The sequence below is a fragment of the Schistocerca americana genome, chromosome 8 (genome assembly GCF_021461395.2).
Source record: "Schistocerca americana isolate TAMUIC-IGC-003095 chromosome 8, iqSchAmer2.1, whole genome shotgun sequence".
NCBI lineage: Eukaryota > Metazoa > Arthropoda > Insecta > Orthoptera > Acrididae > Schistocerca > Schistocerca americana.
In genome coordinates, this window is record NC_060126.1 from 514612354 (window position 1) to 514624846 (window position 12493).

The 12493-nt window shown below is 42.7% G+C and overlaps 1 protein-coding gene across 2 annotated transcripts in view; it reads right to left on the reverse strand.

Moving 5' to 3' along the window:
- LOC124545981 (protein strawberry notch) overlaps positions 1–12493 on the reverse strand; it is a 265254-nt gene that overhangs the window by 143249 nt on the left and 109512 nt on the right. For both annotated transcript variants that reach the window (XM_047124945.1, XM_047124946.1), the window contains 3 exons: positions 12251–12414; positions 7739–7892; positions 1063–1223 (listed from right to left, as the gene is read on the reverse strand). In XM_047124945.1, the coding sequence (XP_046980901.1) occupies positions 1063–1223; positions 7739–7892; positions 12251–12414 (479 nt within the window). The remainder of the gene's footprint in view (positions 1–1062; positions 1224–7738; positions 7893–12250; positions 12415–12493) is intronic.

Below are 12493 nucleotides of genomic sequence, written 5' to 3' on the forward strand. Positions count from 1 at the left end.
CTTCGTGCCAAGTGTTGCTTCCCTTTCAAATGTGCCTTTTCAAGTGCCACATGTCAAAGTCTCCTCTGCTTAGTTGATGTGTAGTTCGTGTAGTATGCATAGCATGTGGTAACTTAAGTCTTTTTTTTTATCCAATAAAACATCTTTGTAATGGAAGTAGATAATGTGGAATTTACCTACCACCAGATGCTCCAGTCCACTCACATGTCTCTCCTACCCCATCAAAGGCAGAGCTACAAGTGAAAGCTGTCTACAACCCGAGCTGCAGCCACTGTGCTGCTTTCGACGTAGACAGGACACCTATCGAACTGCTTGTCCAGACAAACGGCTACCGCTACACTGTGGCCGAAAGATAACTTGACCACCCAATTGCTGACCATTGCTGCTTAACACAATGGGCTTCACTTCAATGACCACTTCACAGCCTGCACCATATGGATTCTTCCTACCAACACCAACTATTCTGAAGTGCAAAGCTGGGAACTCTCCCTGCAACAGGCAATATGTCCTATGTTGCCATAACCAGCCTGGCCTCAATATTCGCTAGCCCAGTCCTCTCTCTACCTATCCCCTTCCCTGCTCACACTGCAGCACTACACATTCAACCAGTGCACTACACCCTTTTCCCCTTCTCTCGGTCCCTTCTCTCCCGTAACCACTCCCCCAGCCCCCGTCCCTTCCATCCCACCACCCACTCACAACCTCCCAATTCTGCTACGCATCCTGCCCCACTGCGTCCCTGCACGCTCCCACAGGCAGCACGCTCGACTCATCCCCTGTGTGGTGAGCAGCAACCTGTCCTACTCATAATGTTATTTTTGTAAATATATTATACAAATACAAGTTTTGTGACAAGTTTGTTATTGCTTCTTAATTAAAAATATGTTACATAATTTTTTTTACTTATTCCGCATCAATGAGGATCATTAAACTTACGACAGTGGAAGGAACATTGGTACCTTTCTGTGCTGTAAATGTGTTTATGTATTGTTTATGACATCCTTGAGGATCTTCTCAACAGATTCATTAGCATTACATTGATATCTCTGTAAATTAACTTACCGTGCCACTGTGACAGCATGATTAACTTTAGATGCGATACACAGGTATTTAAAGAAACGTTGATGTGAAGACCAAAACTGTCCCCACATGGTCTTTTTCATACGGTTCTCCGCATCAACAAGTTCAGCTGCCTCCTGGAACTTTCGCATGGCATCCACCCACTGGAACACAATCGTGCAAATGGAGTTCATAACAGTACAGCAAATACAATTACAAAATATGGTTTATGGTAAGCACTTGGTGAATACATATAACAAAAGGAGTAAAGATAACAACTTACCACAAACCTGAGACATTCAGTGGTTCATGGGCACACAAACAAGACTGCAAATACTACTAAGCTTTCAGACCAGTTCCATCTTAAAAGACAAGTAGTACAGAAAAAAAAGAAACACACACACACACACACACACACACACACACACACACAGAGAGAGAGAGAGAGAGAGAGAGAGAGAGAGAGAGAGAGAGAGAGAGGGGGGGGGTGCTACAAGGTGCTGGCACTGGCTTAAGAGGCTATGTCAGGTGGAATGAGATGGTGGAATGTGGAGGAGGTCGAGAGAGCCCGATGAGGGGTGACTGCCGGACAGAGGGGCAGCCGGTGATAGTTGCACGGGGCAGGAATGTGGCACCAGTGAGTTCACTTCGGTACAGGTAGGAGGTGTTGCACGGGGTACTCAATAATGTATGGGGACAGACTGTAGAGACAGGATACGTGGAGAGGGAGACTGCAAACAGATGCGTTCGAGTGTCAAACTTAGGCACTGTTGTCGTGACAGGGATGGAGGAGAGAAGCTAGCCGAGATTGAGGCCTGAGGACAGTGTGATTGGAGGATCTGCCGTAAGAGCAATTCTGATCTCCGTAGCTCGTTGAAGCCGATACTACGGTCAGTCACTATATGTCTGACATCGGACAAGTGAGGAGTGTGGTAACGTATTCGAAACTGACTGCAGAACAATTCTACTGAAACTGACATATGTGCCAACGACATACATTTTGCATAAGGCTACAAAGGTACACTAATTGATCAAAAGTATCCGGACACCTGACTGAAAATAACTTACATGTTTGTGGCGCCCTCCATTAGTAATGCTAGAATTCAATATTGTGTTGGTCCAACCTTAGCCTTGATGACAGCTTCCACTCTTGCAGGCATACGTTCAATCAGGTGCTGGACGACTTCTTGGGGAATGGCAGCCCATTCTTCACAGAGTAAGTTGGTTTTCCAAAACATCCCAAATGTGTTCTATTGGATTCAGGTCAGGAGTCTGTGCAAGCCAGTACATTACAGGGATGTTATTGTCACGTAACCACTCCGCCACAAGCTGTGCATTATGAACAGGTGCTCAATCGTGTTGAAAGATGCAATCACCATCCCCGAATTGCTCTTCAACAGTGGGAAGCAAGAAGGTGCTTAAAACATCAATGTAGACCTGTGCTGTGATAGTACCACACAGAACAACAAGGGGTGCAAGCCCCCTCCGTGAAAAACACGACCACACCATAACACCATTGCCTCCGAATTTTACTGTTGGCACTACACACGCTGGCAGATGATGATCACCAGGCATTCGCCATACCCACACCGACATTGGATCACTAGATTGTGTACCACGATTCGTCACTCCACACAATGTTTTTCCACTGTTCAATTGTCCAACGTTTATGCTCCTTACACCAACCGAGTCGTCGTTTGGGATTTACCGGTGTGACGTGCGGCTTATGAGCAGCCCTTTCGACAATGAAATCCAAGTTTTCCCGCCTAACTGTCATAGTACTTACAGTGGATCCTGATGCAATTTGAAATTCCTGTGTGAGGGTCTGGATAGATGTCTGCCTATTACACATTACGACCTTCTTAAACTGTTGGCAGTGTCCGTCAGTCAACAGACGAGGTCGGCCTGTACGCTTTTGTGCTGTATATGTCCCTTCACATTTCCACTTCACTATCACATCAGAAACAGTGGACCTAGGGATGTTTAGGAGTGTGGACATCTCGTGTACAGATGTATGACACAAGTGACACCCAATCACCTGACCATGCTCGAAGTCCGCGAGTTCCACGGAGTGCCCCATTCTGCTCTCTCATGACGTCTAATGACTACTACGGTCACTAATATGGTGTACCTGGCGGTAGGTGGCAGCACAATGCACCTAATATGAAAAACGTATGTTTTTGGGGGTGTACGGATACTTTTGATCACATAGTGTACATACAAGAAATTACGGCTCTTACAGAGTCATATAAAAAGTCTTTTTCCCCACCATCTATTTATGAGTAGAACAGGAAAGGAAGTAACTAGTAGGTACACAATACCCTCTGAGACGAGCTGTATGGTGGCTTGCAGAGGATGTACGTAGATGTAAACATAAGGAAAACTTTCCTTATGTGTGCACATGACAAGTAGCAAAGTCCTCGTCACATATGTAAGTTGTCTAATCACTATGATAGTGAGTCTTTCGCGATGGCACTGATATGTAAAACATTCTTGTCTTTCTTGCCACATCAATTCAGGATAAAATCTCGAGCTTTCAATGACAGCCTCCACTGTCATCCCCAGGGGCAACTGACTATCTTCACTGCAGCTGTGGTGACCTTATATAGCGCGTGGACATCTTCTGACTGGACGGCTTGTGATTGGTCAGCGATTATGTATCGCTGTCGCAGACGGTGTCAATGTCTGCGCTAGTGGCGCCATCGCTTCCATGGGAACGTAAACCCTGGAAGGAACGTCTCTGGTGATTCCCTGCATCAATCGCTCGTTTCCATGCACCGCTCAGATAGTATCCGCTATCGTGGTAAAAGTTCTTCTCGCTTGTCCTTATTTCAACAGCCTCTATAACAACAGACTCTCAGTAGGTGGTGGCATGGGACAAAATTTTTGTTTCATAAAACAGTAATTTGTGTTTGTTCATGAGACTGTGCTCCGCAATTGCCGATTTCTCCAGTTCTCTATTTTTAATATGCCGCTGGTATTCTGCTCAGCGGTCAGAAACGGTACGAATGGTCTGACCTATGTAATTGCTTCCACACTCATAGGGAATATTTCAAGTTTCCTTTTCTTGGAGAACACTGCCTTTATATCACGTGCACCATAGCCTTTCTTTTGGAACACATACTTCAGATGGTTAATTTCGGACTTCAAGTGGTCCTGGTCAGAAACAGTTTTTGCTCTATATACCAATGCGTTAAAAACGGCTCGCTTCTGAACAGGATGATGGAAACTCTGTGCATTAAGGTATAAATTGGTATGCATCGGACTTGCAATACACGGAGTGGACGGAGGGGAGCCGAATGTAGTGCATGTTCCTCAAAAGTCTCCATAAAAAAATTAGCCAATGATGGAGACAACGAAGAGCCCATCGCTATACTGTTTGTCATTTCATAAAATTTATTACCATACAAGAAGAAGGTGGTCGTCATCACAAGCTGGAACAGCTTTATAGTTTTAGGAGGAAAAAGATCCCCCAGCATTTTCAAAGTGTCCTCCACAGGATATATAATTTGGGCCCTCCGTTGCCTCCATCATAGCAAATAATTTAAGAAGGGACACTGTGGTTACAAGTGACAGATCAGCAGTTTTTTAAGCATAGGAAGGGCAGAAACAATCTTTCGTGACTGTACTCCGAGCAGTAAACTAATTGAGTAACATTTCAACAATGGACTCGAGTACGCTCCACCTGACCATGCTCTTGGAGCGCTGCTCAATGAGTTATTACAACATAATAGCAGTTGTGAACAGTGCAGCCCAACTTCCGATTTTGTGGCATGTCCCATTCCGACTTCTGCCAGTTGCTTGCGACTCACACTAGATGAGTGGTCCCTGACATGCTACGCCTCAGCAACATCACAGGTGCAGCTTTAGATGGGAGTGGGAGCAGCAAGAGGACAAAGGCCGAGGTGAAAAACAGATACGTCGGATTTCAGCATGCGCTTGTAAAATATCTGATCCACAGGGGAAGACACTAGGTAGGTAGTCAAAAATATTGTTCAGGAAATGGTATGATAACCTGACTTGTACACCACAAATCCTCATCTCTTCTGCAAACCCAAAAATGTACCATCAACTGCTACACACCTTTCTTGTCTTTGATGAAATCTATCAACATTATACTAAAACTGGAAAGGTAAAGTACATTAGATATTGAAATCTCAAACTTTCAGCAATTTATAAACTTTTCTTACTAATCTTCCTCTTTGTACCAAGATTAAAATTGACATGCAAAGCTAACAAATGCTTAAATTTCATGCAAACAAAACTGAAATAATTTCATAATTCAACCATATGGGTGGTGTGTGTATTGTGTATTAAACCAGGGACCTAGAAACGATGGGAGAGGCTTCGTCCTGCTGTAGCCCTCAATGATTCAAAACCCCACAGCAGTCCACCCACCCCACCGCCGTCCCACACTGAACCCAGTGTTATTGTGTGGTTTGGCCCCCACTGGACCCCCGCCCCCTTCCCCTGGGAACGTGTCATACCAGACAAGTGTAACCCCAAATGTTTGTGTAGTAGAGTAATTGTGGTGTATGCGTGCGTGGAGACAGTGTTTGCGCAGCAATCGCTGACATAGTGTAACTGAGGCAGAATAAGGGGAACCAGCCCACATTCGCCGAGGTAGATGGAAAACCACCTTAAAAACCACTCACAGGCTGTCTGGCATACCGGACCTGGACACTAATCCACCGGGCAGTCCCCGGCACGCCTTCCCGCTCAGGAAGCAGTACGTTAGACCGCGCAGCCAGCTGGGCGGGCACAACCATATGGGTATTAATAATAATGCATTTTGCTACAACACATGTTATTACTCACAAGAGAATATGTTAACATGGAAAGGCTTAAGTATGAGGCTATGACTGACACTTCACTACTGTATTTTCAAATATTTTCTCAGTATATACACTTCACAAAGTAATTAATGAACACTTGCTTGAAACTCCATAACTGTCTCCCATCATGATGCAAAGTTTAATGATGTCACATTGGCACCAAATTTCACCACAATTATGTCCAATGCCACCACAGACGAGTCACATGATGGGAAGGTTGTCACACATTCTCTTACTCACATTTCAACTTATATCCTGAAAACTCTCCAGTAACTGTGACACCCAGCAGTGAAATCAAATCCACAGTTTTATTATGGGTGCTGAGGAAAACTTTTCAGACACACTGTCACTCATACTTTAGAAGAAAAGGCCTTGGGGGATGGTATAAAGGGCATCAATGAAACCATCCCTTCCCTTGGGACACTGATTCCCAAGAGTAACATGGTCAAAAACAACAGCTTGCAGTGCCGTGGGCAATAAAATGACATTTTTGGCGATCCTTGACTCTGTCAACAACTCCCCAAGCTGATTCAACCTTTGTCTAAGGAAAACGTGGAGCTGCAACACCACTGAACGTGACCTGTTCCCTTTGGAGTGTAACACGACCACAATTTTTTCTGGTATACAGGTAGAACAATATGGAACCGTCAAAAATCTTTCATGGGAATTTGAACGTGATCCAAAGCAGCACAGTGTTTATGCTTTTTCAGCCCTCTGGTTTCATGACCTTCTGTGGCATCATCTTGGGGTGACAGGAGCTGCAAGCGTGACATGAGCACAAGCAAATCAGTGAAGGGTCCCTGTTACACCTTTCCCCTCTCACATGCATGACGCACGGACATGCTCATGTATGGGTGGAGGGGGTCTACCAACACTACTCGACAGGTGTAGGTAGTAGGGAAATTAAGGTGGAACAGGACAGTAGAAGGTTAGGAAGGATCACATTAGGGCAGCAGAGGCTGTTCCAGCAGGGCACAAGCAGGCACTGGTGGGTATGGGTGGGCTGTCTCACAGCTCTATCACAGTCCACGCAACTGTATGTACTGCAGAGGCCAAATGCAAGAGAGCTGGAGTGTTTGAGCAGCTCCCTACAATACCCGGGCATGTGCGTGAGTGAGACGGGGAGAGCCCGAGGGCGCCTTTGCTCAGTGGACGGTGTTGGAAAACAGTTTGAGGAAGAACGAGTAGCTAAGAAAAGCTTTTGAGGTAGAACGAGTAGTTAAGAAACGTTTTGCCTCTTTTTAAATGCACAGCCCCTACTTGCTGTGCCTTTTATTTGGCGAGTAGTGATATACTATCTTACATGTTACGTTAGCCAATATAATCCACATGTCAGCAGATTTCGAGTCACAGCTGCATGTGTACGAGTTACACAAGCTGTGTGTCTTCAGTGTCAGATGACCTAGTTTCAGGGGCAGTGGCAACAATTTGCTGACTGAGAATATGGCTACTTTGTTACTACAGTATGAAAATCATATATTACCCTCCATGTGCTGGTATGTAAAAGAGTTTACTGAATTCTGAAGCAATGTTATAGAAGCTAGACACCTGCACTATTGCCTCCACATTTCAAACCAATTCATAAATGTAGTTAGCAGGTATCTGAGTGGTATTCTTAACAACTATACCAGTCACAAAGTTACCACTATTAACAACCACACAACTTACATTCTCAGTTGAAAGAGCAAGGAGCTCTCTATAAAGTGAGGGAAACTGTATAAAGATCAGAACCTACAATTTTCCCAAGCCTACTGGTTTAATGTTCTGGTGCTCTTGAAGGTGGTGCATGCAGGTTTTATTACGTATCATTTCCAATTATTACTGGATAACAAGGAGTGGCTCACCAACTTTACAGATGCATCATAAACTCTGATAAATTCATCTGATAAGGAAACTTCATCTACTTTGAATGAAACACCGTGGAAACTGAGCTGCCGTGCAATATACATTCCTCGTAATTTCATATCCATTGCCACAATTTCCATAGCACCAACTCCTCTGAAAAAGAAGGAAAAAAAAAAAAACCTTTAACTCTTTCATAGAACTATTGTCAACATACAGAAAAACAATGGCTTCGGCAATTAAATGAGTCAATTTAACATCTACACTCTGATACATCAGAAACTGAGACTAAAAGAGTGAAACACAAAACAGGAACAAGACAATTTGAATAACTGTAAACATTTACGCAAACTTTAACAATCACTGTTGAGATTTCTGTTTCCCTATTTCTTCCGTATGTCATTTTTTCCATTTTTGTGCCAGGTGACAATAAGAACCTTTTGGCTTCAAATAAAGCTAATCTCAGTGTGATTCTACAACTTTCAAAAGTAAAGTTTCTTCCTGTATTTTTCCTTCTCGTCCACAGCTTCTTCGGTCTCTCTTTTTAGCCTCAAAGTTACTGTCAGATCTTCCAAACTATGTAAAAGTAAGAATTTAATTTAAAATTGCTCCATTACACATATGCAATTCACCACATTCTGTAAAGTTTTTCTTCCAAAATGTGCTACTGATGGTAATTGCAGGAAGCTGTTCTAACTTACATCTACAATTTTCAACTGCAATACACTTTGTCTCAAAGCAAACATCAGTTAACTATATGGTTATGCTCTAACAAAACCAATCCTATTTCTGAAACTTGAACACATACAGAAGCATCACAACTGTTGCACATACAATCTAATCAACTGATAAAAATGAAATCCAGAAGCAAGGCTATAAGAAGGAAAAGGACTAGTGAGGTTTAGGAAAAGGGGTATGGTCTTTCCTTCTCATTCCGTCTAGTAGGTATCCCCTGCTCGGGGTTCTGGGTGACTTTTCTGAACTCTAACTCTTTTCCTAAAACTCTCCAGTCTTTTCCTTCACCCTTCTTCCTTCCCCTTCAAACCTCCTGCCACAAGAAGGTGCCACTGGCTCCGAAAACTTGCATAAGTAAAATCTTTTTCAAGTGTTCTCCTGCTGCCGGTGGGTGAGTAAATATTTTATTTATCTAATTACATTATATTAAAATAATAATCAATTTCTTCTGATTACAGGTGAGCAAGAAAATTAATTATTTGTACAAAAATTTGCCTCTCACATAACTGTTGTCACTGGAACCTGTATTAATGCAGTACTTAAGCATGAGAGAATTTATGACCAAAATTACACAAGCACGGTGAAAGACAATTGAAACTATCAGTATATATTCCACACAGACACCATTCTACAACCAATGAAAACAATAGACGAATATGGAAGAGTTAGAAATCTAATACACTAAAATAGTTTCAGAGCAAATTCTGATACCAAACCTACAATGGGAAAAATGTCACCCTACGTAGTAGCACCATGAAACATTCACATTACTCTCAAACGTTTGGTATATCTAAGAGTACCATTATTAATACGATGAAGTTTGGTTCCATGGGAATAATTGTGGCCTGTGCCGGAGAAAAAGGAAGGTCAGTACTGGTTGGATTATCATCTGTATCTTATTGCAGATTTATATTTCAGCAGAGAGCGCAGCTACCATCAGTACATTGTAGGTAGATAAAAAGACTCAGCATAATTAACAGCACACATTACAATATAACTTTGTCATGTACAAGCATCAATCAATATGTAATATACGCCGTTATAATAATGCTGAGGCTACACGACTACCTGCAATGCACTCATGATAGCTGCACTGTTAGTTGAAATCTAAATCTGTCCTCCCTGTCCTGGATTATTAGTATCTTTACTAAAAGATCAATATTAGCATCTTGTTTCAGTAGGGTACAATGTCATTTGTGTTTGAGAATGTTCCTGAACTTATAGTTATGCGCCAACAGGGATGGAAGAGGGAAGGGGACAGAGAGGGGGGGGGGTCTCGGACAGACCATTGGCCCTTTTGAGGTGCCGTAGTCAGTCAGTCGACAGTCAGTGGTCGAGCGTGACGGTTGGGCTGCGGGCCAGAAGGGCACACAAAAGGTTAATCTTTAGTATAATGAGTTGGAAAGTGGTAAAGTGAAGTATTTGAGCCGTGCTAAAGATCGAACTATTACACGTCAAGAAAATAAGGAAACATGAGAGTCAAGTTTCTAAGTCTGAACAGAATGGCACTGCTCCAGCACATGGAAGTGTCGACATGAACCAGCCGCTAGGCATAAACATTTTGACACGGTTAGTCGGTCACTAAGACTGCGACATCAACATTTCCGTGTGCGAGTCCAAGCAAGCTCAGCAGAAAAGTGTTACATGAGGGCAGAACAACCAGCTCTGTTATTCTCATAATACTATTTAAGAAGCACTAAGGAGGATGACCCGAATTGGTTAAGCAAATGTAGCTGAAAGGAAGACTGTTAAAACAACTCGTGAAGAGCAAAACCAATTCAGTCACGACGAATGATGACAAAAAGTAGAGACCCTCCTTGACGCCATAAGTACTTCACCTCACAAGGTTAAAGTCAGTCTACAAGTAGGATCAATGGTGTCTGTGTAGTTCACACTCAATTCTCTGATTATTATGTTGTAACATCTCGTGTACGAGATAGTTCCTTACTCCTGCCACCTTACGAGATGACCACCCATCCGTAACTACAGTTGATAGAAGCTGGCCTATAGTATCTCTTGTCACAAACAGATAGTCCGGTGACCTACCAACACCATACCAGCCTGGGGCACAAACTGCTCTAAATTCCAGCATCGCTCGGTCAGATGGCCTACCAGACCAGAGGGGCAGGATCGACATTCGACAAGACATCTGACATCGAGGTCGATCTGATGGGACAACACAGGCAGTGACTCGGGAGGGACAGAGTGCTCCCAGAAAGGCACGCGAGTTGCAACGCACACGCACTGCAGTCATCGCCACTTCCAGGCAGAGCTTCCAAAGGGGCACATCTTCCACACTGTGGGTGGCAACCCACTTACTAGAAGGCACCAATACGAGCATAAGGCTGATGGCAGTGAGATATGGCTATCGGAGCCAGCTGCCGGGTTCAGCAGATTCCTCATTGGCTCGCTAAGTCGCCAGCTGCCGCTGAAGTTACAGAGATGAGATGTATTCAGTGAAATAAATGAAGTAATACGAATCACTTTTTATTGCATCTGGTGACATCACACGGGTTCCACATCCTTCACTGTGACAGAGGTTTCCACCCCAGGAAAAGGTGACCCTTGCAGAATATATGTGAGAAGTAATTTTGTGATGAAAAATTATGTATAATTGTGAATTTTCAGCAGTTTGAAGATTGCAGAGTGATACATGTATAGCATCAATTAGCAGCATGTGGCAAAACTGATCTCTTGGGCGATTGTGTCTAACAGTCAAACATCAGAAGTAGTCTTGAACAATTTCAGGTGAGATAGTTAAATGATTGAAATATTTGGATCATGAAATAGTTGAAAGAAAAACTGATTTATGTGAATAAGTAGGATAAGTTATGTTGCAGTGAGAGAAACTGACAAGGGACCATGAAACTACCATAATTAAAAAAATAATTATGTTTGATTTGAGTCATTCATCCTTTTCAGAACAAGCATTACATATACTGTAGTTCCCTGCATATATAGGACACAGTGGTGCACATTGGTTTAGATACAAAGTTGCCTGTGTATCTGATGCAGCAAACTGCTCGCACTCAACTGATTGCAGTACACTTGAGTGAATACACTGACGAAACATAGTAGTATACAAGGGCAGTTTACATCCAGTGTGTTTGAATTGCTGACAATCACCTGCATTTCCCTAACATCATTGCTACTAAATATAGCCAATGGCCTGAAACATAACAGATTCAAAAATACGTTAGTATATGGTACATTTGCGCTGAGTGTGTCGTAAAATAACTTGCACAGTCAATTTCTTCCTCAGAGGGGCAGGTGTCAATAAATGCAATATTCACTTCTAAATTATAGTTTTATTTTTTGTACTGCTTTTGCACAGGTTATCAATATTCTATAGTGAGCTTCTGTCAGCTACCAACTGCTAGAAATCTCACAAAAAGTCTTCAAAGACTATTTTTAGTAGGAGAAACAGGCTAACAATATGTGCAGTTTTCTGGGAGAGCTTTCCCTCTTATCTCAACATTTCCACCCGGGCAAAACATTTACACAGAGTACTCAGGCATTAATATAATATTAGCTCAACCATCTCGAAAACTACAACTCCTGAAAGAATCATACTTTGCTCTTTTCTGTTTTACTCTGAAAATTCCCAAATACATTAACGCAAACTGTCTTTCTTGAGGATAATGACAGAGGAGTGAAAAACTACACCCAGTACGTACAAAGTTTTACGTTATTCAAATGTATTTCTTGAAGAATGTGTTGTGGGTTAATGAGTTACAAAGTACTTACATTAAACTTATGACACTATAACTTTCTCTTACCGCTTTTCAACTGCTGAGATAAAGTCATTAAACTCATTGAAGGGCGTGCCCTCCCCCCAGATACCTAAACGTGTCATATACGCCATGTTCCGAGGTTCAGATGCTCCAGTAGCAGATGCGTACACTACACGTGCTTTTGGAAGTTTATTTTGCAGCTCCAGGACCTGTAAAAAGTAATATTAAGGAGTAGTTACTACAAAAGTAATCTTCTGAGCAAATCAAAAGGAAGACAAATGTTGCCAT